At 38.9% G+C, this 23,424-nt stretch overlaps 1 protein-coding gene across 3 annotated transcripts; it reads left to right on the forward strand.

The window, feature by feature from the left end:
• Positions 1–4,370: 4,370 nt before the first annotated feature.
• Positions 4,371–20,468, forward strand: hmg20a (high mobility group 20A). Of its 3 annotated transcripts, XM_023347683.1 has the most exons (10): positions 4,403–4,479; positions 6,424–6,514; positions 8,308–8,375; positions 8,530–8,739; positions 10,605–10,737; positions 12,355–12,392; positions 15,012–15,087; positions 15,695–15,910; positions 19,761–19,893; positions 20,073–20,468. In XM_023347683.1, the coding sequence occupies exons 3-10, from the start codon at positions 8,310–8,312 to the stop codon at positions 20,074–20,076; spliced, it is 876 nt and encodes a 291-aa protein (XP_023203451.1). In that variant the 5' UTR covers positions 4,403–4,479; positions 6,424–6,514; positions 8,308–8,309; the 3' UTR covers positions 20,077–20,468. The 3 variants fall into 3 exon arrangements, with proteins under 3 accessions (XP_023203448.1, XP_005814078.1, XP_023203451.1); XM_023347680.1 differs by lacking the exon at positions 6,424–6,514 and having other exon boundaries at positions 4,371–4,479; XM_005814021.2 differs by lacking the exons at positions 6,424–6,514; positions 20,073–20,468 and having other exon boundaries at positions 4,371–4,479; positions 19,761–19,897.
• The last annotated feature ends 2,956 nt before the right edge of the window (positions 20,469–23,424 follow it).

Here is a 23,424-nt window from a genome sequence, read left to right on the forward strand (position 1 = left end):
GGGCAGCAAAATCAGAGGAAGTCTCTAAGGAGCTTTCGGAAATGCTGTGTGACCTTCAACAAAGTTCAAAGCCACGTTTTAACTGCCCAGTAAAGTGGAACATCGACTGTCAAACACGCCACAGATCAAGCTAATGCTAATGCTAATGCCTATGTGGTCTGCCCGTGGGGCAGAAAAGTACAAAGGATGTGTGAAAAGCACTTAGTGGCTTGCACTGCGGTTCAATGGAGCTCAAAGACAAACACATTTACATTTTATTACCTCATTAGACATGGGCAAATTACCTGTATCAAGGCTTGAAATGGCGATAGCTGTAAAAATGCTAACATTTCACCTTGACACCTTTCCAATGATTTATAGTCCTTTTCGTAAGAGGACAGAAAAAGCATCTGAACATCATCTTTTTTCCGGTTGTATGAGGACCCCTCCCCCACCTATTGTTTGCCAAGTCAGTTGATTGGGTGACTGAAGGTTTTTACGCCGTTCCCTGTCCCACCAGAAAACAAATTTTGGCTAATGTGAAACATTTCAAATCATGAAAAACACACAAATCTCCAGACTTGTTACTTGAACAGACAGTCTGACTGACTACCCAATAAATGTTAACTTGGGCAGGATTTTCTAAATTTAGTGAGAGATTTTGCCACAGTAATAAAAAAATTATATTTTTTGCACATTTTACCAAGTATGCTAATAAATGTAACACTTTTTTTTTTCTCGCTCTCTCATTTTTTATTTTTTTTACAAAAAACAAACACATTTTTATCAAATTTCTACTTTAGGGAGCATAAAGAACTGCAATTTCCTTTTAACTGACACCAAAACGTAAACAGCGAGCTGGTTGCAGAGAGAAGCCGATAAATTCCCCCAGAAGAGACGATAGTATTACGTTTATTTCTCAAGTTATGTGCATTCATATTCGAGTTATGACTCCATTTATGTGTCTGGAGGTTTTCTGTCAGTAGGAGAGCCTCCCCGCCCCCCCGAGTCTCCTGCTCCTCGTTGCAATTGATTTTATATACATTTTCAATAAACATCAAGGATCTAAATGCTCTACTTATTATCATCTTTATGTTATTTTATCAAATGCTCGTGCACAGCCCAGAGTTACACGCCGTCAGCGCCGAGGCAGACGTTCCCTGGCCCAGGAACGCTGCAGCCCTGGACTTTTAACCTCCTAATTAATGAGCAACCTGCTCCTCCACCTGAGCCGCAGATCTCATACTCCTCAGCGTACAGGCCAAATAAATATTGTGATTTATGTTTTTTGCCTTTAGTAAGAAGCTGTTATACATATTGTAGGTGTTTATATGATAAATTAAGACAACTTATCATATAAATAGTGTGGTGAAAAAAGAAGAATATATGTTTTTGTGTGTTGTTTACAAATTAAATCTTGCCTCAGGAATACTATTACAACTATTTATTGAGAACGTCTACAAAAAGCGATTTTCAAGTCTTGCCCACAGATTCTCAATTGAAACTTTGATTGGGCCGTTCCGACACAAACATAGTATGATCTGAGCCATTCCTTTGTAGCTCTGGCTGTATTCTCAGAGTTGGTATTTTAGCTCCAACCATCAACTCTGCCCAGCTTATCCGTCTCTGTTGAAGAGTAGCATCCCCACAGCATGATGTTGCCACCACCATGTCTCACCATGTTTCATTGTGTTCTGTTTTAAGTCAACTTTAGGATTCATGGCATGCATGGCATTTCATCTTGATATGTTGTTTCAATTGGTCTTTTAACGTGTTTTATGTTGCTAAAGGCACGTCTGGGGATGTGCATTGCAAATTAACTAAGGCTCTAAATGTCGTAGTGTTCTGCTTTTTGATTAAACTTAACACCTGTTCCCATGCAAATAAAAAGTAAAAATCAATAAAAAACATTTTTAAAGACCAAAAAGTTCAAATTCAGGCTAGCAACGCAAGCTGTACTTCAATTCTTATTGGTAAAAACGTTTGAAAATTATGCAGTGATCTCCTACGACTTAACATAAATGTATTATGTCACTCTATCCGCCTTCATACAATACATATATATATATATATATATATATATATATATATATATATATATATATATATATATATATATATATATATATATATATATATATATATATATAGTATATATACCATAAAATGCGGGGCTTAATCACTTTCAAAACAGTCGTTTCTACTATGTACGGTGAACAATTGTTAGACAGATTATATATATATATTTAGGCTTCCTAATTGGACTAATCTACTGTAACTTCACACCTCACCACTCGGCGTCCTGATGGGTGAGGAAGTGAGGAAGTGTGTGTCAGAGTTTCGCCACTTTGCAGCTTTAAGACCTTTTATTTGCAAGCAGCTTCTCCAGCAGTAGCAGGTGGCTGTCAGTTTGTGTATTAGGGGGGTTGTTTCAACAACTATGGATTATTGAGTCTATAAGGGGCGGAATGAAAGTAAAAAAAGAAAAAAAAACAGAGGCAGAGACGCTGCTTCTGGGAGCTGAACAGTTGGTCTGCATCACGGCTCTGATCCACGTCACCCAATTAGTGACTAACACGACTCCACGCTGCAGTGACGCTTCTTGTTGCTAAAAATAAAAATAAACAGTTTAAATACTGGAAAATAACATTTCTGCTAGCAGATAATTGCCATATTTCAAGCAGATACCTTTTCTTCTGTGTTCAATTTGTGTACCTGCAGATTTACTTGGTTTTCGTTTCAGTTGAGAAACAAAAATACAGCTCAGTAAAAGATCTAAACGAACAAAGACGAGCTGCAGAAAAGCCAAAGGTGACGTCTCAGACACTGTTCATCTTTACATTCGTTTTGATGCATTTAAGCTGTTTTTTGTCGCTTTGGTGAGATAATAAATTGTAATGTTTATTGTGAATTTTTCTCCAAACAAGGTTAAAACTGGACATGAAGGCTAAAATATAGCTGTTGGATAAATATTCACAAGAAAGCAATAACTTATGCTGCTGGAATTGTTGGTTTTTTTCAGGGGGGGTTTCTATTAGCAAGTTTCTTGGCATAGTTGAAGCTTTTGAGCACAGTCCCAGCCCGTCTAGTAGCCTTATCCATTCTAAAAACCATTCTAATACCTGTTTTTGAGTGAGTTTGGGAGCGTTCTTGTATTAAAACCTTTACATCCAATGGGGTATACATTGTTAGTGTGCTGCTGCAACAAGTGAATTTCTACTCTGCATCCATCCAACTCTTGTTCTATTTTTAATTCTATTGGAGATGTGTGTTGTAGTCACAGTTCACCTTTTGGAGAAAGAAATGAAAAAAGGTTTATCCTAGAAAATCCCCCAAACTCCTACCACCGTCTCTACCGTCATCTTGTCTTATGTTAACGTCTGACTAGAAGTTCAGGAATAGTTGAACATCAGTGGTTACTTGTGGAATTAGACATTTAATTTCTCCAGCCACTGATTGGATCTTCTTCTATCTGTTAAAGCGACTTGCTTCTCTTTGGTTTGTGACTTCATTAGCTAATCTCAAAGAGGCAGCTTGATGTGGCCAACCTGTGTATAATGAGCCTGGGAACTTTGCTGGATTAGCGCGGGATAATTGTTATGAGACTGCAATCAAAGATTCAATTAGGATGCAGGTGCTAACTTATCCCCCCCCCACACACACACGACTGTTGATTTGCAGTGTGTTCATTTCAAATTAGAGTGTTAGTCTTTCCCTGACACTTAATCCCAGACAGCGTTTGAGATACGTGTTGACTGTCTGTTTGGATAATTTGTTCTTTTTCACATTTCGTCACATTACAACCATAAACTTCATACAGGTTATTGAGCAAACAGCATTATGAAGACCAAGGGACGCACCAGGAAGTGTCAGGGAGAAAGTTGTGGAGACATTTAGAGCAGATTCTAAAACGATAATTCAAGTTTTGAACATCTCATTATGAGATATCTATTCACATAGAGACTTTAAAATATTGCTCCATGACCGAGCTCAGGCTGTTTTGAAAAGAATGGGTTAATATTTCCGACGTCTCCATGTGTCAAACATTTATCATTTTCACAAAATCACGGTACACATTAAAGTTTGCGGCTGTAAACGCGGCAATATGTAAATAAACGCAATGAAAGGCAATGGACACCAGAGGGCAGCAGAGGAAGAAACCTGGACGGCGATCTTGGCAATACACCCACGATGAAAAAGAAACCCAAAGACCAGCCAAAGAACTAGAATATATAGACATGTGTATCTGCCTTTAGCAAATTATACTGTTTGTAAGACTCTCGTTGTTTAATGTTGCTTAACTAATGTACGTGTCTTATCTGTTGTAGTTTAAACTGAGGTAATAAAGTTGCTCAGTATTTCATCTAACAGATGGGATTAGCTGGATGCATCCAGACATGAATGTATAGCTGTTCTATTTATTGGGTTTCTATGGCGTAGCTGTTGTATTGTTTTGGTTGGGAAATTTGCCTGCTACAGCAACGAATCACTTTCACTAAGGTCGGTCTTTAATGCATGGATATCACTGTATGTGTGAAAATAATGTCATTCGGTATGATTAACAACGCTATTAGGACAAAGTAAAAGCGATGACTCCTCTTCTCGTGTGTTCGTTGCTAACTGAGCGCTAATGCTAGCTAGGCGCACAGTTAGCTGCCAGCTCAGCAGTTGGGTTTGTTCTTACTCTTGCTAAGGTTAAATCAAAGTGAATGACTGGTACCTCGCGAAAGTCGTTGTCGGCATATATAATACTGTTAAATAAAAATGTATGCTTTAGTCATTAAAGCTGTTAAATGTGGTGATAGCTAGCTGTTGGGACGTTAGCATTATGGACTGCAGGTGATGCTAACCGCTAACTGCTGTTGGTTCTATAATTTAATTGTTTGTCCCACAGCCCCGGGTATTGTTAGTGGTGAGCATCGCAAACTGGGCTTTTGAACACATATTGTTAATATTGTCATACATTAATGTTAGCGCTAGCTTTCAGAAGCGAACCCAAAGTTAAACAGGTAAATGATTCTCTCTGTACAGGTGAAACTTTTCTAAGACGTCCGTCTAAAAATATATTTAAGGTTTGGTTTTTTTTTATGTTGTTCACAATATGTATTTAGACAGATGGTGGTTTAATAAGATATTCATTAGATATTTATTAGCAACATTTTTTGTAAGTAGTACTAAAGGAATCTAGAAATAATGAATTGATGTAACGTTAAGATAGTTGACCATTTATTTAAGCTAAGCTGACTATTTAAAACGAAGCATTACTTAAAAATGGATAAACCCCGTTCAGTTTTCTGCATATAAATTCCTTTAATTTTTTTAATTTTATTTTAATGTGGAATACGTCAATAATGTGTAATGCGTCTTTTTATATAGTAAAATCTGATTATATAACTTCTGTCTCTCTCTCTCTCTCTCTCTCTCTCTCTCTCTAATAATAGAGGTATTCTCTCCTACGGAATTTTGTTTCTTTATTTATCAATTTTTTTATGTAAAGCATTGCTATACCAGTATGTATAGCAATATACAGTACATACCAGTGCTATACCAGTACAAAAATAATTACCATGTAAGCATTTATTGTACTATTATGTGGGAGCCAAGGTGTTGTAACATAATTTAATTTTTTTGACCTTGTGTGCTTTATTACTTTCTCATTGATTCAGTTGGCAGTACCTTTTCTTGCATATGGGCATTTTACAATATGTGGAGATAACTCATACTGTTTGAACAAGAGAAGTATTATAAGCATGTTTGTATAATGTTTTAAACTCAAATTTTAAATATTTTACTGTGTCTTTTGGGGTTCCTTTGCACTGACAAATATTGGAAAGTAGGAAATATTTAGCAATATGAATGGATATTATTAATTTGATTATGTTCTATTTAATTTTGTATTAAAAGTCAACTCATTTTCTCTTTGTATTTAATAACAGCTTTAATATGACATTTCATATTAAATATTTAGACATTTGGTAGCTGTCCTGGTCCTCAGTCCTCTGTTTCTTTTTTCTTTAATAAAACCTAAATTAGTTTATCTGCTTACATACACAATGATAGACATTTAACAGAATTGGTTGCTGATTTAAATTAGTGTTTCTAAATGCATTAGTTGGTGATTTCTAAGCTAATCTTTTGTTACTGAAATCTCATTGATTACTGTAGAGACAACCCAATGGGTTGTCAGTCAATTTCTAAAATGACAGAGATATTTACCTTGAGTCTTGAATCTTTTACTTGAGTAAACGATGTGATAACAAATCCTGCTTTACTCTAGTCCTAAAATAGCATCAAGCTTGTACTCTGTGAATGAATATATGTAGGTTGAGCCCCAGCAGAGGGCAGTGCTGCACATTTATTAAGTGATGTCTGGAGAGTTCATTCGTTGGGGGGGGTTCTCATATTTTATGTGTTGCTATTTGCCTTTAATATGTTTCCTCACAGCTGAGCTCTGGCATCTTTCAGCCCGACCTGTAAGAACTGCCTGGGCAGTCCTAGACAGGGGCCAACAGGGGCCAGTCCCCCTGTAAATCTGGTACGGATCCAAGTTTTTGCTCCCGTTCTGAAGACATATTATTTAATTAGTTGTTTTACGATATGCGCTGACACAGAAACAACAACTAATTCCTGCCTTCACAGTTTTACTTTAACAGTGAATTCAAAAATTAAGCTGGTGCACTTTTGGCTTCAGTCGTATTGACATTGACATCTCAGTTTTGATATATTAAATCATGAAATGTTTCCCTTTTTTTGTTTTCCAATCTTTTGTTCTGAACAACTGTCAAGTTTATTTGTAGCAGAGCAGTTAGGTTAGGTTAAACTTTATTAATCCCAAAGGGAAATTAAGGTTATCTGTTGCTCACACATTAATTCACATCCACACAACATTAAAATTGTACATCTGGAGACATCCATAAAAGATACAAGAATATAATAAATAAATACATTCCCACTAAAAGAAGTCTAGTAAAAGTGCTTAAATATGTTAAAATATGTTAAAATACTAGTTAAAAGTACTTTATGCCACAAAAACATGATAAAGCTGCTCGGGGTTTCCCCCAGAAAAACTTGCTAAGCCTGGTGCTAGGGCAGTCATCCAGCCCACCGCCATGTTTTTGAGTAAAAAAAATGTATAAGAATGACAGGATATTTTAAAATATCACTTGATAGTTATGCGTTATTGGAAGACTGGAAGATGAATACCTAAACACCAAATATAAAGTCTTTAAAAAAGGCAATAATTAAAAAAAACTAAAATAAATAAACAAACCTGGTGGGGGCACTAGTAAAGCCTGGTGGCCCGCCAGGCTTATAATACACTGTGGGAAACCCTGCGGCTACCATTTATGAAACAAGCAATAAACATTACGTTTTATCAAATCCCATTTTAAAAATAATCAAGAAAATACAGTATATGTCCATTGTATTGAACAATGTTCCAGTTACTAGGAATCAAAGGCAACACTAAACAGGTGAGGTTTTAAGTCTTAATTTATAGAAACTGAGTATTTCTGAGTTCCTTTATGTTCCAGATTTGTGGAGCATAAAAACTGAATCTCCATCTTTGGTTCTGGTTCTGGGAATGCAAAGTAGACCAGAATCAGAAGACCTGAGTGGTGTGGAAGGTTGATACAACAATATCAATGTCCATTTTATATTTTGTATTTAAACAAAATATAACCCCGCTGACCCTAACTTGGCCGCTCTGGTCAAATTGGTCTAGAACCGCCATTGATGAGCTAAAACCAAAAATGCTTAAAAAGTCTCTGAAGAATTGAACCAGTTTTGATTGGTTCAGCTTGTCAATTCACACTAGTTATGTCTAAATGCCACAACAACATTTTCCACCTGGTTACACACATAAATTCTAACGTTGGTTGCCGTACGAATGTTAGCATGTTAACGTTTCAGGCGGTACAATCCCTCTGCCCATTTGAAATACAACTTCTCTAGCATTTCCAGTGAACTGCGTTTTCGTTCCCCGTCACTTTCTCATTAATGATTGATAGCGGCAAGACATTTCTATTAGAGGAAACATGGCCAGCCAGGAGGAGAGCTTGGAGCCAAGGCTGGGAGGAGTTTGGATGAAAAGTAGATCCAGCTGCAAAACGGAGCAGTCTATTTCCTGGCATTGCTGTTCACTGCCTCCAATGAGTTTGAGGAAGAAAAAAAAAAGCTCGACCCATTTTTAGCCGGCTGGCTGCTTCAGATAAAACCCTACCTTAGTTAATCACTGACCTTTTTGGATCTTATGTAAATGCATATTAAATTTACAGATATTAAGTTTCAGATTTCCTGTTTTTTTTTTTCCCTTGCTTTTATTGAAAGTGATGGATGAGCAGACGGGCTCTCCTGCAGGCAACGCTGACAACAACAGCCAGAGAAATGGAGACGAGGTAAGAGGCTAACAAATATCAAATGACACATTTTTCCACTTTTTTTTTTTTTTTCCTCTCTCTTTATTTTTTTCCACTGAGGGCAGGAAACTCCCACCAAAGCTGCTACCTGGCGCCTTCCCCTGTCGTTTCTCAACTTGTGCTGTTCCCGCAGAAACCTCAACGTGGCAGCTGGACCAAAGGGAGGAAGAGGAAGAAGCCAATGAAGGACAGCAACGCGCCCAAAGCTCCCCTGACGGGCTACGTTCGCTTCATGAACGACAGGCGGGAGCAGCTGCGGGCGGAGCGTCCGGACGTGCCCTTCCCAGAGATCACCAGGATGCTGGGCAATGAGTGGAGCAAGCTGCCCCCGGAGGAGAAGCAGGTCAGGATGAGAGGTTGCCAGACGGCGCTCGGCTCTTGGGCGCGCAACCGTGAAGAGACATGTCTGGAAGGTGGTGTTTGTGTTGGCTTCCCGTCGCTGCGGCGGCGGCGTTCAAAACGGGACGGCATCAGAATCGACAAGCAGGAACGAAAGAGCGTGGAAAAGTCTTGTTCTAAGCCAAACAACTAAATGTTAAATTTTTGTCTGAAACATGTCACTCTTTAAACCCTCCAACATAGATATTTTGTTTCTTTATGGAATACCTGCACAGATTGTCTACAAGACAGTAACCCTAACCCTATCTAATGACAGCCCTTTATCTTTTAAAGTCAAGTTTATTTATGTAGCACATTTCATCAACAGTGGAGTTCAAAGTGATTCACACAACAAAAACACAACACAGTAACCAAATATGAAACAAGCAATAAACATTATTTTGTCAAATCTCATCATCAAAAACAAGTAAATACACATTGAATATGTTGATCAATGTTCCACTGGCTGCTAGTCAAAAGCAACTCTAAAAGTAGTCTTCGCAGTTTTCTGGAAGTTTGTTCCAGATTTGTGGTGCATAGAAGCTGAATGCTGCTTCTCCTTATTTGGTTCTGATTCTGGGGATGCAAAGCAGAACCAGAAGACCAGAGAGGTCTGGAAGGTTGATACAACAACAGCAGATCTGTAGTGTGTTTTGGTGCTGAGCTGTTCAGTGATTTATAAACTAAGAGTATTATAAAGTCTGTTCTCTGACCTACAGGGAGCCAGTGTAGGGACTGTAGAACTGGAGTTATGTGCTCCGTCTTCCTGGTTTTAGTCAGAACAAGAGCAGCAGTCTTGTGGATCAGAGCTGATCTTTTTAGGCAGATCTGTGGAGACGCTGTTGCAGTAATCAACGTGACTAAAGATAAACGCATGGATGAGTTTCTCTAGATCTTGCTGAGACATTAGTCCTTTAATCCTGGAAATGTTCTTCAGGTGATAGAAGGCCGACTTTGTAACTGTCTTCATGTGGCTCTGGAGGTTCAGGTCGGAGTTCATTACTACTCCCAGGTTTTGTGCCTGATCTCTAGTTTCCAGCTGTAATAACTGAAGCTGTATGTCGACTCTACATCGTTCCTCTTTAGGTCCAAAAATAATAACTTCAGTTTTGTTTCTGCTCAGGTGGAGAAAGTTTTGGCACATCCACACATTTATCTATTCAGTGACTGGATGAGGTCAAAGGTCACCTGGTGACATCGTAATGTAGAGCTGTGTGTCATCCACATAGTTATGGTAGCTAATATTATTTCCTGTTATAGCCTGAGCTAATGGGAGCATGTAGAAAATAAGAGGGGTCCTATGATTGAACCTTGGGGTACCCCACATGCCATGTGACTTCTAATAAGAAATTTACTACTGAAACAAAGAAATCCCTGTTCTTTATGAAAGATTCGAACCAGTTGAGCACTGGACCGGAGAGTCTGACCCAACTCTCCAGGCGTTCCAGTAACATGTCATGGTCAACAGTGTCAAAAGCTTCACTGAGGTCCAACAGAACCAACACTGTGGTTCTGCCACAGTCCGTATTTATATGGATATCATTGATCACTTTGACTAGGGCGGTCTCCGTTGATCGTTGTTAAGAAACTATTTAACTATTGAAACATCTTTTTCAATAATCTTGCTGATGAATGGAAGGTCGGAGGTCGGCCTGTAATTCTGCCAATCTCCAACCTGGTTTGGTTTGGTGACTTTTTGTTAGAAAAATCTCTAGCTGTTTATTTTTTGTTGTTGTTCTCGTAATCACTCTATTTTCTACTAATAATAAAAACTAGCGTTTTCGAAATGGATGCATGGACTTTTGAACGTGTGCCGCCTTCCCTCCGCAGCGATATTTGGACGAAGCGGAGCGAGATAAGGAACGCTACATGCGAGAGCTGGAGAAGTACCAGAAGACCGAGGCCTACAAGCATTTCACCCGGAAGGTCCAGGAGAAGCAGAAGGGCAAGAGGCACCGGGGAGGTGAGACACGGTCAGGCGGCCGGCTGCCTTTCCCTTTTTTTCGGGGGAGGAGGAAGAAGGGACTTCCTGTTAGAAAAGTGTTTTAGTGAGACACTTCCTGTGTCTGAAGATGTTTGGATAAACCAGTCATTGTTGGCTGAGGAGTCCTTTCCAGACAGGGTGACTCACAGGAAGTTGAATGTGTAATGAGGGTAAGTGGAGGAGGAAGCAGTCAGGAAATGGGTGGTTTCTCTTTTTTGCGTGACCTTTCCGAGTCCTTTTACCAAGACATCAAATCACCAAGCGATCAACTGGTGCTTTGGGTTGCAATAAGTTCAATCTGTATGGGCAACTTTTGCAGACGCCTGTGTGGTTGAAAGAAAGTCAGGGAATTTTTAAAAGAGAAATGCTGCAACTTTTTCCCCTGAAAATCGTCTTCGCACCTTTCTCCTTTTTTAATTAGAATAAGTATTCAACACTTCACAATTTCTCATAGTAAACATGTTTCTGAAGGTGCTAGTGACACGAAATGTTGAGCAGGTGTTTGTAACAACCCAACACTGCAAAAACAAAAATCTTACCAAAAATGTTTTTCTTCTAGTTTCTAATGCACATATTTTAGTACACGTGAGATGAGACAAAACTAATTTAAAAGTAACTTTTCGGCAAGATAAATAATTGTGTTTGATGAAATGAAATGGCAACAGACTTGCATATAGCACGGTTTCAACCCTACAAGGATTCTCAGAGACGCTTCACATGAAATCGGTAGTTTTAAGTAAAAAATAAATAAAAAAGGAATACATTTCATTTTACAAAACAAAAATTTTAAGTTAATACAGTTTTAAGTCGATAATTCTTGAATATAGGTACAAAAAGTCCTATTTCCATTGGCAGACTTTTTCACTTAGAACAGAAAAAATGTCCTATAATATGTAAAAAAAAAAAAAAAAATCTATATTCAATAATTATACTTTATCTTGCTGAAAGCTACTTTTAACTTAGTCAAGCGTACTAAGATTTTTGTGCTAGAAACGTTTGTGAAGATTTTGTGTTTTTGCAGTGAAGTAATCACTGCAGAAAAAAACCGAAACAAATGAGTTCAGAAATGAAGTTGTGTGTAATAATGTGAAAACAAGTAGGGGAAAACGTATTGGAAGAAATAGTATTAGAAGTATATTTACTATATAAAAATAGTTTATTTCACCCACTGTAATTCAAATCAGAACTACAAATGCTAGAAGTGTATTTTGTCCAGTCAGTGTAGAAGTAAAGGTAGCAGTGTGTCAGGTAGATCGCAATATGAAAAGCAGCTAAACATAAGATTCAGTGATCTTCTTTTTGCCATTTTTGGCCATATTTTGCATCTGTTTATCTTGAAACTTTACATCCCCAGCAAAAAAAAAAAAGTTGAGGAAAAACAGCTCTGCTTGGTGAAAAAAAAAAAATCCCATTTCGACTGAGCTTGAAGGATTGCCTCATTTGAGCTGATTGACATGAAGTGTCGACATTTTTATTGACCTCTGTTTTCGTTCATTTCCCTGAGTTTGTAACGAGCTGATGACAGGCCTGCAATCCCAGAAAATCTGACTCATCCGTGATGATGTCCCCTTCATTTATTCTTTCCTTCCTCTCCAGATGTTGGGCACCAAGTCGCCAGCGAGGCTCTTCATGAGGTCAGTAAGTCTTTCCTGCCTGGTGGTAAACGCTCAAAATTGCCCTTCATAAGTGCTAACTATCATATTTCATTAGGGGAAGAAACCCTCTTCTAGTTCATTTAAGAGTTTTATGTGTTACACAACCCTATTAAGTCATGGGGTGAAAAGCTCTTACCTAAGGGGTTTGTGAGTTGGGCCACAAATTAGCTGGACGTTTTATGAAATGATCACAAAAACATTAACAACAAAAAAAAAGATGAGTCTTAAAATCATTTTACAACACTCAGCTTCCTGAATGACTTCAGGGATGTGGAAAATCTAGCCGAAGAGGGTGAATTTCTTTTTCTCTATGCTTTCCTCAAAGAGCAGCAGGCGGTTACGAAAGAGAACTCAAACCAAATGGATTGATGAAACCATTTCACTCACTGAGATCTCTCTGGCCAGGACATTTCATACTTCATCAGAACTCAAGTGCAGAACTCCTGGGAAATCTTTCGTGCTGTAGTTTCCTCCCACAGGAAAGAGGTTCTGCCCGTAGTAAATGTGCAAAGAACAAGCTGCAAAAATTCCCAAAGCGCGTTCACAACGATAGGACAGTGACTGTTCTGTACCATCGTTTGTAGTGATTTTCCACAACTCAAGACTCTTTCTGCAAACTCAGTCAGGGCTCAAGTAGCTGTAGCTCCTCGGAAACAAATGTCCGAAGCTGAAATATCCAGGAGTTTCTGGTTATATTCACATCGTTCGTTCAGTTGAAATGAACTCTGGTGCAGTTTGAATGCAAGCGGACGGGTGACTGCGCCGAATGCAGGAAGTGGATTTTACTGTAGGGCATTCTGGGTAAATCCAACCAAAGTAAACAGGCGACTCTGGCGCTAGTGTGAGAAGTGGCTTTTGGTCTTTTACCAAAGACAAAAGAGAAATCCTACAACCGCTAAATTCTGACGCTACTCCATTTTTGTTCACATTTTGTGAAGAAGGAAGTAGCGCTCATTGTCTTCTTATGAGGTTTTCTTCTCATTTCCTTCAGTAGTTCTTGGTTCAGCGCCACCTCAGGCAAGGAGGTGAACATGTTTTTCAAAGGGTTTGGTTCTTTTGACACAATGTGTAGTAAGAGTTGAAAAAAATCCCAAAAGTATTATTACAGTTCACCTTATATGGATCTATGACTCTTACATAAAGTACATTTTTAGCAGAACACACATCTATTTTTAAAGAAAAAAATTACATGTGGAAGGCCCCCAAAACATTTGGCGCCCTGGGCCACCGCCCCTGAAAGCCCTTTCTAAAGTTTGACCCAGATCAGAAGTTACTGGCTGTGAAATTGGACTTTCTAGCCTTCAGACTTATATTTAAGGTCTCAATTATCAACTCCCTCTCCCCAGTGAAATCACATGAAACTCCTAATATTTCAATAGAAGTGATTATTTAAAAAAAAAAAAAAAACCCTTATACTTCATCCTTCCAAAAGAGCAAAAACCTCCACAAAGTTTGGTCAGTAGATTTTATTCACATGCTGAATCTGTTTTCTTGAATCAAGAAAACAGATTCAGACTTCTGCCTAAAAAAGAGGGAAATGGGCCATCTCTTTTTTTCTTGGTCCTCAGAACTAAATCCTTTAGAAAGCTTGCAGGCTGAGCTGAAGAGAAGAGTGAATAAGAGCGCATACCCAAGGCTCTGGATCATCTCCAGAGACGTTCGCACAGTTGCATTTAAGAAGCCCGCACAGCAAAAATAAGTTCTACCGCCTCCAGCTGCAAGTTCCAAAACAAGAGAGAGTCCCTCTAGAGGACGATCGCCGACTGCTGCATCAGTGACCCTGCATTTTTGGCAAAACACAAGGCGAGAAAATACAATGGTTTATTTAATTTTATTTGAAAAAAACATACACCAAAGACGCAAAAGGCTACTTTAAGTGTATAAATTGAACTGTTAGTCTAATTGATCAACTCCAAGGCTGCATACTCCGTGTTCCCCCCTGAGAGCCTGGGAGCACCGTTGGCCCTTCCTCTGGCTGCAAACATTTAGTGCTCATTGTTGCACGACTGAAGCCGGGGGTTAATCCTCCTTAGAGCTGTGTTTATGATCCAAACGCTTAGCTTCCACTTACCGTGCAGTTCATTTTTATTAACTTCAGCATGTAATTAAGAGACTTTTTTTTTTCTCCCTCTGTAGCTACTTTCAGAACCTCTCAGAAGGTTGTGGCCAAGGTGACTTAAACGGGATGAGCGTTGCCGTGGGAATAGTGTCGCTTCCTCCCACCCGGCTCCTTCCAGATTAGCACCAGCAGGGGCATTCAGCATGAATGTCATTATGTTGGGGGGGGGGGGAGGGGTATGAAGAAGGATGGCGCGTTGTTACAAAAGGAGGGAGTGAAAGCTCTATTGTATCGCGTTCTTCTGTTTCAGCGCCTGTTTTTAGAGCAGATTTATTGCACAGTCTTTCCTATCTCGGATGCAGAAATGATGAAATTACTTCCATCCCCGCATTTCATAAAAACTGTATCGCAGTGTACGTCTTGTGGCCAGATAGAAAATCGATTACCAGCCCACCCAGAGCCCAGTAAGATAAATGACTGTGTCTGGCAGTTCGGCTAATCTTCCTCCCTCCCTCTCTAATGTCTTTGGCTGTAAACAGAAAGACGCGGAAGGAAAGGACAGGACCGTGTTTGACATCCCAATCTTCACGGAAGAGTTTCTCAACCACAGCAAAGGTAAAAATAAAGGAGTCGGAAGGACGACTCAAGTGTCTGAATGAACCCTTAGAGCAGGAGTGTCAAACTTCGTTTTTATTTTGGGCCGTATCAAAAATCTGAATGTTCTTAAAGGGCCGGTTGTGCCTGAGTGTGTTGAGAAAACCAATTTAACTGTTAAAATATCAGTAAACAGCTGTTCTTCCAAAATTTTGTGATTGTTTTAGTGCTTTTTTGCAATACAAATTACAGATTTTGTGGTGCCAATTTAGAAATGTTGGTAAGGAATTTTATTACTCGCCGTATCAATTACAGACTATAACTTGACATACAGTAAGGCTGAGGCAGCAGTCACTTCAACTCAACGTTTTTGACCTATTTGAATAAAATTTGCAGTAAAAGCAGAAAAAAATGTAGAGATTTGTTAATTTTGTGTGACTTTTTATGATTGGTGAAAAACTGGAAGGACTTATTTGGAATATAGAGGGCCACATAAAAAGCTACAGCGGGCCAGATTTGGCCCCTGGGCCTTGAGTTTCACACATGTGCCTTAGAGTAAATAAAGCCAAGAGTTGACACTTAAGAGCATGTGTGTGTGAATGTGGATTTTTTTGCCTCCCACCTTTAGCGCGAGAGGCCGAGATGCGGCAGCTGCGCAAGACCAACATGGAGTACGAGGAGCGCAACGCGGCGCTGCAGAAGCACGTGGAGAGCATGCGCGGCGCGGTGGAGCGGCTGGAGGGCGACGTGATGCAGGAGAGGGAACGCAACGGGCTCCTGCACCAGCACCTGGAAACCCTGCGCCAGGCGCTCACCTCCAGCTTCTCAACGGTGCCTCTGCCAGGTGAGAGACACAGTGCCCTGCAAAAGTGTTCACGAGTCTTTAACCTTCTTGCATTTTGCTATGTTGTACAGGGTGTCAGCACGTCCTTAAAAAGACATTTTAAGATTAAGGTCTTAAAATGTCTTAATTTCAGTTTTAAAAAGCATGTTGGCCTTAAATACGTCATTCACAGGTCTTAATTTTTGTCGTGACCACATTATTTATTTTCTTTTTGTAGATTTTTTTTTTCTCATGGAACTTTTCTGTCAGGCAAAACTTTGAGTCACAATTAGACATATTTATTTCCTTCTGTGACACAAGGTGGTTGCAGCTAGCAGTAAAGCTTGCTAGTTTTTTTAATGTCCATCATGGATATGTGCAAAGTTGACTTGCCCTTACGATTTACTTTCGATTTTCTTTAGTACACCTCTGATGCTATATAGGTCTTAAATTCAATTCTTAGTGGTCTTTAAAAGTCTTTAATTTGAGTTAGTGAAACCTGCACAAACCCGGTTATAGCCACAAGCTTCTAGTGTGTTTTATAGGTAATTTATGCTACAGACCAACATAAGGTAGGGTATAAAAGTTTACATTTAAGGAAAAAGGTTTCTGTATATTCTTAAAGTTTCTTAAATTCATTAAAAAAAAAATTAGTTGGTCTTAAATACATTAATCACATGTCTTACATTTGGTCATGGCAGGGGTATTTAACCTTATATTTTATATTTTATGTAGTTTTTATTCTCGCAGGATGTTCTGTCTGTTTGACTCACGCACAGACACTCGTGGTGGTTCAGGTCACCGCTTACCAGCTGCTAATATACCCTCGGTAGCTAGTTAGCTAGCTTTTTTCCTAACATTTTTTCCAGCGTACAGTGCGCACCGGGACTTCTTCTTGTGTCGTAGCAAGTTTTCAAAGAAATGATTTAGAAATTCAGTAAAATTTTTGCCTAAAGCCATAAAGGGGAATCCTCCTGGAAGGGCATCCCGGTCTAAAATGACGGTCTAAGTGCAAAATGGTGTGTGGCAGAAAAGAAGCACTGCGCATTTTGCCCAACAAAACATTTTGAAAATTAAACATGATTGCTGTTTAGTTGGATGGTCAATTATGGTCAGTGTTGATCGAAAGATGGATGGAGGTAAATAATCCAGTGAGGAAACCAGTTAGAAGCTGCAAAGGACAGTTGCAGAGTTTCACCAACATCAACCCTAAACATGCAGCCAGAGCTACACATGTTCACGTCCTGCAACCGTCCAATCAGAATCCAGCCTCAAATCCAGTGACAAGAATTTAAAATAGATTTTTCAGAGTCTCTTCATACTCTCACTGATTTTGAGCTACTTTACAAAGAAACAAAATACAAGAAAGTTTTTGACCAACATGACAAAACTTTAAAAAACTGAAATTAATCTTTTAGCAAAGTCATGTCCAACATGGTAAAACATATCTACGACATATATGAGTCTGCTGCATCTCATGTACCAAACCCATTTTTTAAACAGTTGTAAGCATGTTAGTCATGCTGCATACTCAGGCAAAATCTGCTGTGAGTCGTCCTTTGCAACTTTATTTCACGTTGACATTATTTCCCACGCATTTAATCTCTCCTGACAGCAGCCCTGCAGACTCGGCAAACACCAGAAATAAACATAATAGGCCCATAAATTATTGCATCAGAGCTCCATAATGAAAGATGATTACAAAACTTCAGGTAGTGCCTCAGGGGCGTTTTTTCTTTTTGCACTTCCTGTTGAAGAGGTTGTAAATTAAAGCGGGTAGAATGAAGCCTTGTGTGCTTCTTAGTTTAAAAAGAACAGGTTTGGCTTTATTTTCCCCACTTTGATTGTGTTGGGTTTTTTTCAGTTTTGTTTTTTTTCAGTAGTTAGATTCATATTGAATTAAATTACAGCAGTTTATGTTTCCGGGGTTACGACTCAGCCACGGGTTCTCCGCATACCTTAAATTTTATTGGGAAATCTTCCTATAAAAGTAAGGCACGCTTTTGCTTTCATAAGAAGATTTTTATTGCCGGCGGTTCTGTAAATACGGAAGAGGATAAGGACCACTAAAAGGAGAATTGCCTTTTTTCTTCCCCCTCAGATTAAGAGTATCATCGGTGTTTTTTGTTTTTCTTCACTGGCTTTCATTCTTCTCCATTCACAAATCACGCAAGTATCTTTTTTAGTAAGTTTTTCTTTAAACGCAGAATGGAGACATTGAGTGCTTTTACGTATTAAAAGCACAATTTAAAGTAATTATGAAGTATAACGGCTTTAAGGAGCTAAAACTGCAGGAATAAACGAAACGTCAGAAACTCCACTGATAGTTTAGCCTTCAAAAAAAGACAGAAGGCCGGAGAATCTTTTACAGAGAATTGAAGCTGGATTGGAATAAGGCTGAAAAGTGAAGCCTCTTCCCTCAATTTCTCGACTCGAGAAATTCCGGAGAAGCGTGAGTGAGCCCGCGCTCCGAGGATGATCTCCTCTTGTGAGGTTATGGGGAACAATAACATCGTTTAGCTCATTAAGGGCTTTCTATGGGATGAAGAGGATTTTATATTCTCTGCATGTTTGTGCCCGACTGCAACTCAGCTGCAGCGTTTAGGATCAGCGAAAAAATTTAAAGCAAATTAGCTTGAGATACCCCCCCCCCCACACACACACACACACACACACACACACAAATGCCATCGCAGTCACACGGCCTGGAAGTAATAAATACCTGGAATGGAAAGTTATTGTCTTGTTTGAGACACAGAGTCTTGCCGAACTTTTTCACATTTTGTCATAATCAATTATTTGTTTTATTGTGATTTTATGTGGCAGACCAACACAAAATATGAAATGGAATGAAAATTAAAGTTGTTGTTTTTTTTAAGTTGACCCTTTTTTTGTGTTCCCTCCACTGCAAAAACACAAAATCTTAAATATTTTTTGTCTAGTTTCTACTTTAAACATCTTAGTACACTTGAAATAAGGCAAAACTAGTAAGTTTTCACCAAGATATTGGAGCTTGTTTTCAGTCAGTAACTCCTTGATATCGATGAAAAAGTAAGAGAAATATCTGTCATTAGAACAAGGTACTTTAATTTACAACACGGACAAAATGTCTTGTTCCTCTGGCAGATTATTTCAGGCTATTATATATTATGGTGTTTTGTCAAATGTGGGAATTACGACGTAGTAAAAACAGTGATCATGGCAGAGTGAGACGACTATTATGAGTTTGGAGTGGGAAGAAATAATGATTGATGCGCTGCAACATGTCATTTTGTTTTCCATGTTATTGTAAGGCAAAAAAACCAAAACAACCCAGAAAGCATCTTTGGGATGTTAGCCCGCTACGTTGGACGTTAGGAGTTTAGTGTTTTGGTCCAAAAGTATGCAGTTCCTCGGACAATCGCTCTAAAAAACTATCGATCCTGCTGAAAAATTGGCTTCTGGAAGTTGAGTTGTTTGCTGTTTTCCAGATAAACTCAAAAATTCTCACCAGTCGCCCCGATAGTTTCGCATGGGGAGAGGGACGAAAAGTCGCGGGAAGGGGCGGATGACATGAGGCCGAGAACAAAATGACTTTACTTTCGTCACACAATTGCGACAAATGGAATCCATTTCCACTCGTCACTGAACCCTTTAGGTTGGGTGAAAACTAACACACGTATTTCAGAGTTTTATTTGTAAAAAAAAAAAAAAAAATTGTTAAAAGCCACAAATCATTTGTGAAACGAACCTTTACGTACCCTCGTTTATGTCGTAGAGAATCTCAATAAAGCATGCGAAAACGTCGGAGCAGTTGTGAAGACGTTCAGTAGGTGCGAAAACGCTCGCGATGCAAATCTGAGCACTCAGGACGCGTACTTCCTGTCTGTAGGCAGCGGAGAAACCCCGACCCTCGACACCATCGACTCTTACATGAAGAAGCTCCACACCGTCATCGTCAGCAGCCCCCAGGAGCACGAGAGTCTCATCAACACAGTGAGAGACGTAGTCAGCCGCCTGGACAGGTAGGGACGTCTTTCACTACTTGTGTTCCCTGACATTTTTGGGGAATGGATTTTCTTTGACATTTTTCTCTACCCGATTGACAAAACAACTAAGCCCTGATCTTTGTTCGGGTGGTATCGAGGTGAATCGGTGGGGCTCACTCTCAATTCCAAACCATTTTTTCTTTTGTTCGGAGCAGATAATCGGACGGAGTTCAGCTGATTTGATGGACCGGGATTCGTCTTCAAGACGTCTCATCAACTTGTCGTCTCCCAGCTGAGTTACAAAAATGTCCAGACTCTGCAGTGATCACATTGGTGACTGTGTGGTAGTGTCTCATATTAATTTATTTTGTCCCCAACAGTTTACGCCTGATTGGTAGGGCGGTAGTCATCTTCTTGAACCGGACATTTTCTGATGTTTCCATCCTCTCCATTCATGTCTAGCAGCTGCCTCCTCACCAGGCCCATCACGATCACACATGCTGTGTTTGTGTTACTCCGTTACCGAGAAATATCCCTGACATGTCTGTTACTCTCGTATAATCGGTCGAAGAAGAAGAATGAGGAGAAAAGAAAAAAAAAAACTTGTGCCATTGTTTGTTTTTCCAATTGTGAAAAGTGTTTGTATTTTCAATAAAAATGTTTTCAAAATTGAACTTTCCGTTTTGTGACAACCTCCGAACTACAAAAGTAAACATCTACATATACTGTATGTATTTGCTTTTGTTTAAAAAAAAAAAAAAGGATAAAAAATTAACACAAATACAGGAAATAGTCAAAACGTTTTTGCTCTTTTTCCTAAAATGATAAAAATGTATTTCTAGCAAGAGAATTCTGGATCAAAAGTTTATTTCAGGTACAAAAAGTCTGAAATATGCCATATTTTCAATTTTAATGTATATTCTGATTATATGGTTATACATGGTTTGTCTTCATTTGCTTGTTCTGTATTTTTTGTTTTATATTTCCTGTCTGCAGTCATTGTTTTTTCTTCTTGCGATTTGTAGTTCTGGAGCAGGACCTTCCTGTTAAGCTGTGGCAGAACTACATATTCCATGGTGCAGGTTTTGACTGAGGAAATGAGGAATTAAAAAGCTCAAACAACAAAATTATGCTTTTAATTTAAACCTGATAAACACCACTAATACTGCGACTTAGAATTTGCCTCAAAGTTTTAGAGTTTTCCAAACCAAACTCTACAAATGGAAAGAAAAAAAAAAGTTCAATCAACTTAAGAGGGTTTAAGAACTTCTCATGTTTCTAGGGGGTTTAAAGTATTTGCACTATATCCATAAATCATCTGTGGCTAATCGGCGCTAATTTGCCGACCTGCTCGGTTTGCAGCTAATCTTATTTACTTCCAGTTTATTCAGCCAGTTAAGCAGCTCTGCTTAGACGCCGCAGTTGGATCTGCTAAATACTTCAGCTTTAAAAAATTGAAGTAAATATTCCCGATTTAAAGCCTATAAATTTTAATGTGGATAAACAGATTTGCTTTAAATAATGCATTCCCGTTCGCCGATACCCGTTTAATTTCCAGCAGAAGTGCTTTCTGCTCACGGCGACCCGCCGATGAATGCCACCCTGATTGTGTGTGTGGACCAGGAAGTGGCACATTTCTGATCTCTGCGCAGGAGAAGACTTTGACGTCTGACTTTAAATAAACCACTTAAAACTTTTGGTGTCATCTCGCACACCGGTGTATTGTGCAGTTAATATTTAAAATAACAGGACATGTGAATGCATGTTTTTGTGCATTCACAGTATTCTGTCGTCTGTTTACAAGCCCTAGAAAAACTCCGTCGTCTCTGCATTTAAATGCTTCTTATTTATGGACGGAGAAGCAAATCGTTGCCACAACACAAATGAGATTTGGAGTCGGCGGCCGGAGATTCCCAGGATCAGTCTCTTCTGAAACTGGGCGTGTCGTCAATCATGCAAGGTGTGTGTTGCTCGGTACAAAATGCAGTGTCATGCTGATGGATTACAGACGTTGCTTAGCTGACCTAATCAGCTAGTATTGTACAATACGGGCTTGAATGCTCCCAAAAGTATTCACACGATGCAAGCTTTTCCAGATTCTTTCACTTTGCAGGAAGGGGTGGGCGATATTGACCTAAAGTTTTATCACGCTATTACTTTGTGGTGCTATTGTAATAGTGAGAAAAGTGACAGTAAGAGCTACTTATTACTTCGTTTTTTGGTAAAGTGTATGGCAGACGCAGCAGTCGTGGCCCCATAAATACGAACAAAAAACGCTTTTGGAAAAACAGTCCCTGCAAAAACCACAAAATCTCACCAATTGTGTTTGGTCTTTCTAGGGCACAAATATCTTGGTGCACTTGAAATAAGACGAAGCTAACTTAAATTGGCAGATTATTTCACCAATAGCAACATTTTCCCCGTATTGTAATTGTAATAATCTGCCAGTGGAGCCAGAACTTTTTCATCAACATTACAGAATAATAAACTCGCATATCGTGCTGAAAAGGTACTTGCGCGTTACTTTTGTCTTATTTCAAGTGCACTGAGATATTTGCACTGAAAACGACGCCAAAAATACTTGGTAAGATTTTGTGTTTTTGCAGTAAATGTGCAAGACGCTTCTTAATGACATCGGCCACATAAAGACGTTTGATGTGCATCTCTAAACTGCGCGCATTAACTGAATTTTAATAATATTTTCGATATTTTTTTATCGCTATTGATACAAGAATAAATCACGCTGCTTACCATGACAATAAACGTATCTCAATAAATGATAAACAATACAATAAATGCCTGCCCAAAATAAACTACAAACTCAGCACGTGTGAAATTTAATAGCTCATTAATCTAATAGCATAAATGGTTTTGTGAAATATCAATTTATTAACATGTTTCTTTAGTATTAGGACACATAAAATAGAGATAAATACACAGTTGTTGTCTTTATTTATTTTTGTTGCAAATAATTTGTTTGCTCCAAAACAAGTATTAAATTGCACTATTTTCTAACAGTGGAATGATGAGACCAAAGCATCTATTAAAGTGGTCCAGTCAAAGTCCAGACCTAAATTAAATAGAGATATTGCAGCAAGACCTAAAAATTTACACTCACAGACACTCTCCACCCAATCTGATTTGACTTGAGCTGTTTTACAAGAAAAAATGGGCAAAAAATAAAGATCAGTCTCTCTAGATAACACATGTAGAGAAATACCCTTAAAAAATCTCCAGTTGTCACTGCAGCAAAAGATAAGCCAGATAAGATAACAGATTTCTTTGTGATGTGACCAAATGTAAGGGACTGTATCCATTTAAGCCACGCCAAAATATGGTTACAAAACCTTAAGCAACAACAAGAATGAGTTACTGTGACCTTTCATAAGCATGAATCTGCTGAAGCTGGAGTGCTGTGGAGCTGTGGGCAGAACCAGCCTCTGACTGAGGCTGGAGAGGCAAACGTTAGCAATGGTACCGAAATTAGTGCCGGCCGATTTCAAATGTTTCTTAACTGAAAAGTAAAAGTGCTGACCTGCGTCTTCCAGAAAAAGAGAGAGCAAAAAA

Source organism: Xiphophorus maculatus, chromosome 2 (genome assembly GCF_002775205.1).
Source record: "Xiphophorus maculatus strain JP 163 A chromosome 2, X_maculatus-5.0-male, whole genome shotgun sequence".
NCBI lineage: Eukaryota > Metazoa > Chordata > Actinopteri > Cyprinodontiformes > Poeciliidae > Xiphophorus > Xiphophorus maculatus.

What these genes read in the sequence shown, in the direction of transcription:
- hmg20a (XM_023347680.1), top strand. Translation starts at nt 8,310, where the DNA reads ATGGATGAGCAGACGGGCTCTCCTGCAGGCAACGCTGACAACAACAGC. An exon ending in GCCAGAGAAATGGAGACGAG is followed by an intron (nt 8,376 to 8,529) that starts GTAAGAGGCTAA and finishes CTGTTCCCGCAG; the next exon opens with AAACCTCAACGTGGCAGCTG. An exon ending in CTCAACGGTGCCTCTGCCAG is followed by an intron (nt 15,911 to 19,760) that starts GTGAGAGACACA and finishes TCCTGTCTGTAG; the next exon opens with GCAGCGGAGAAACCCCGACC.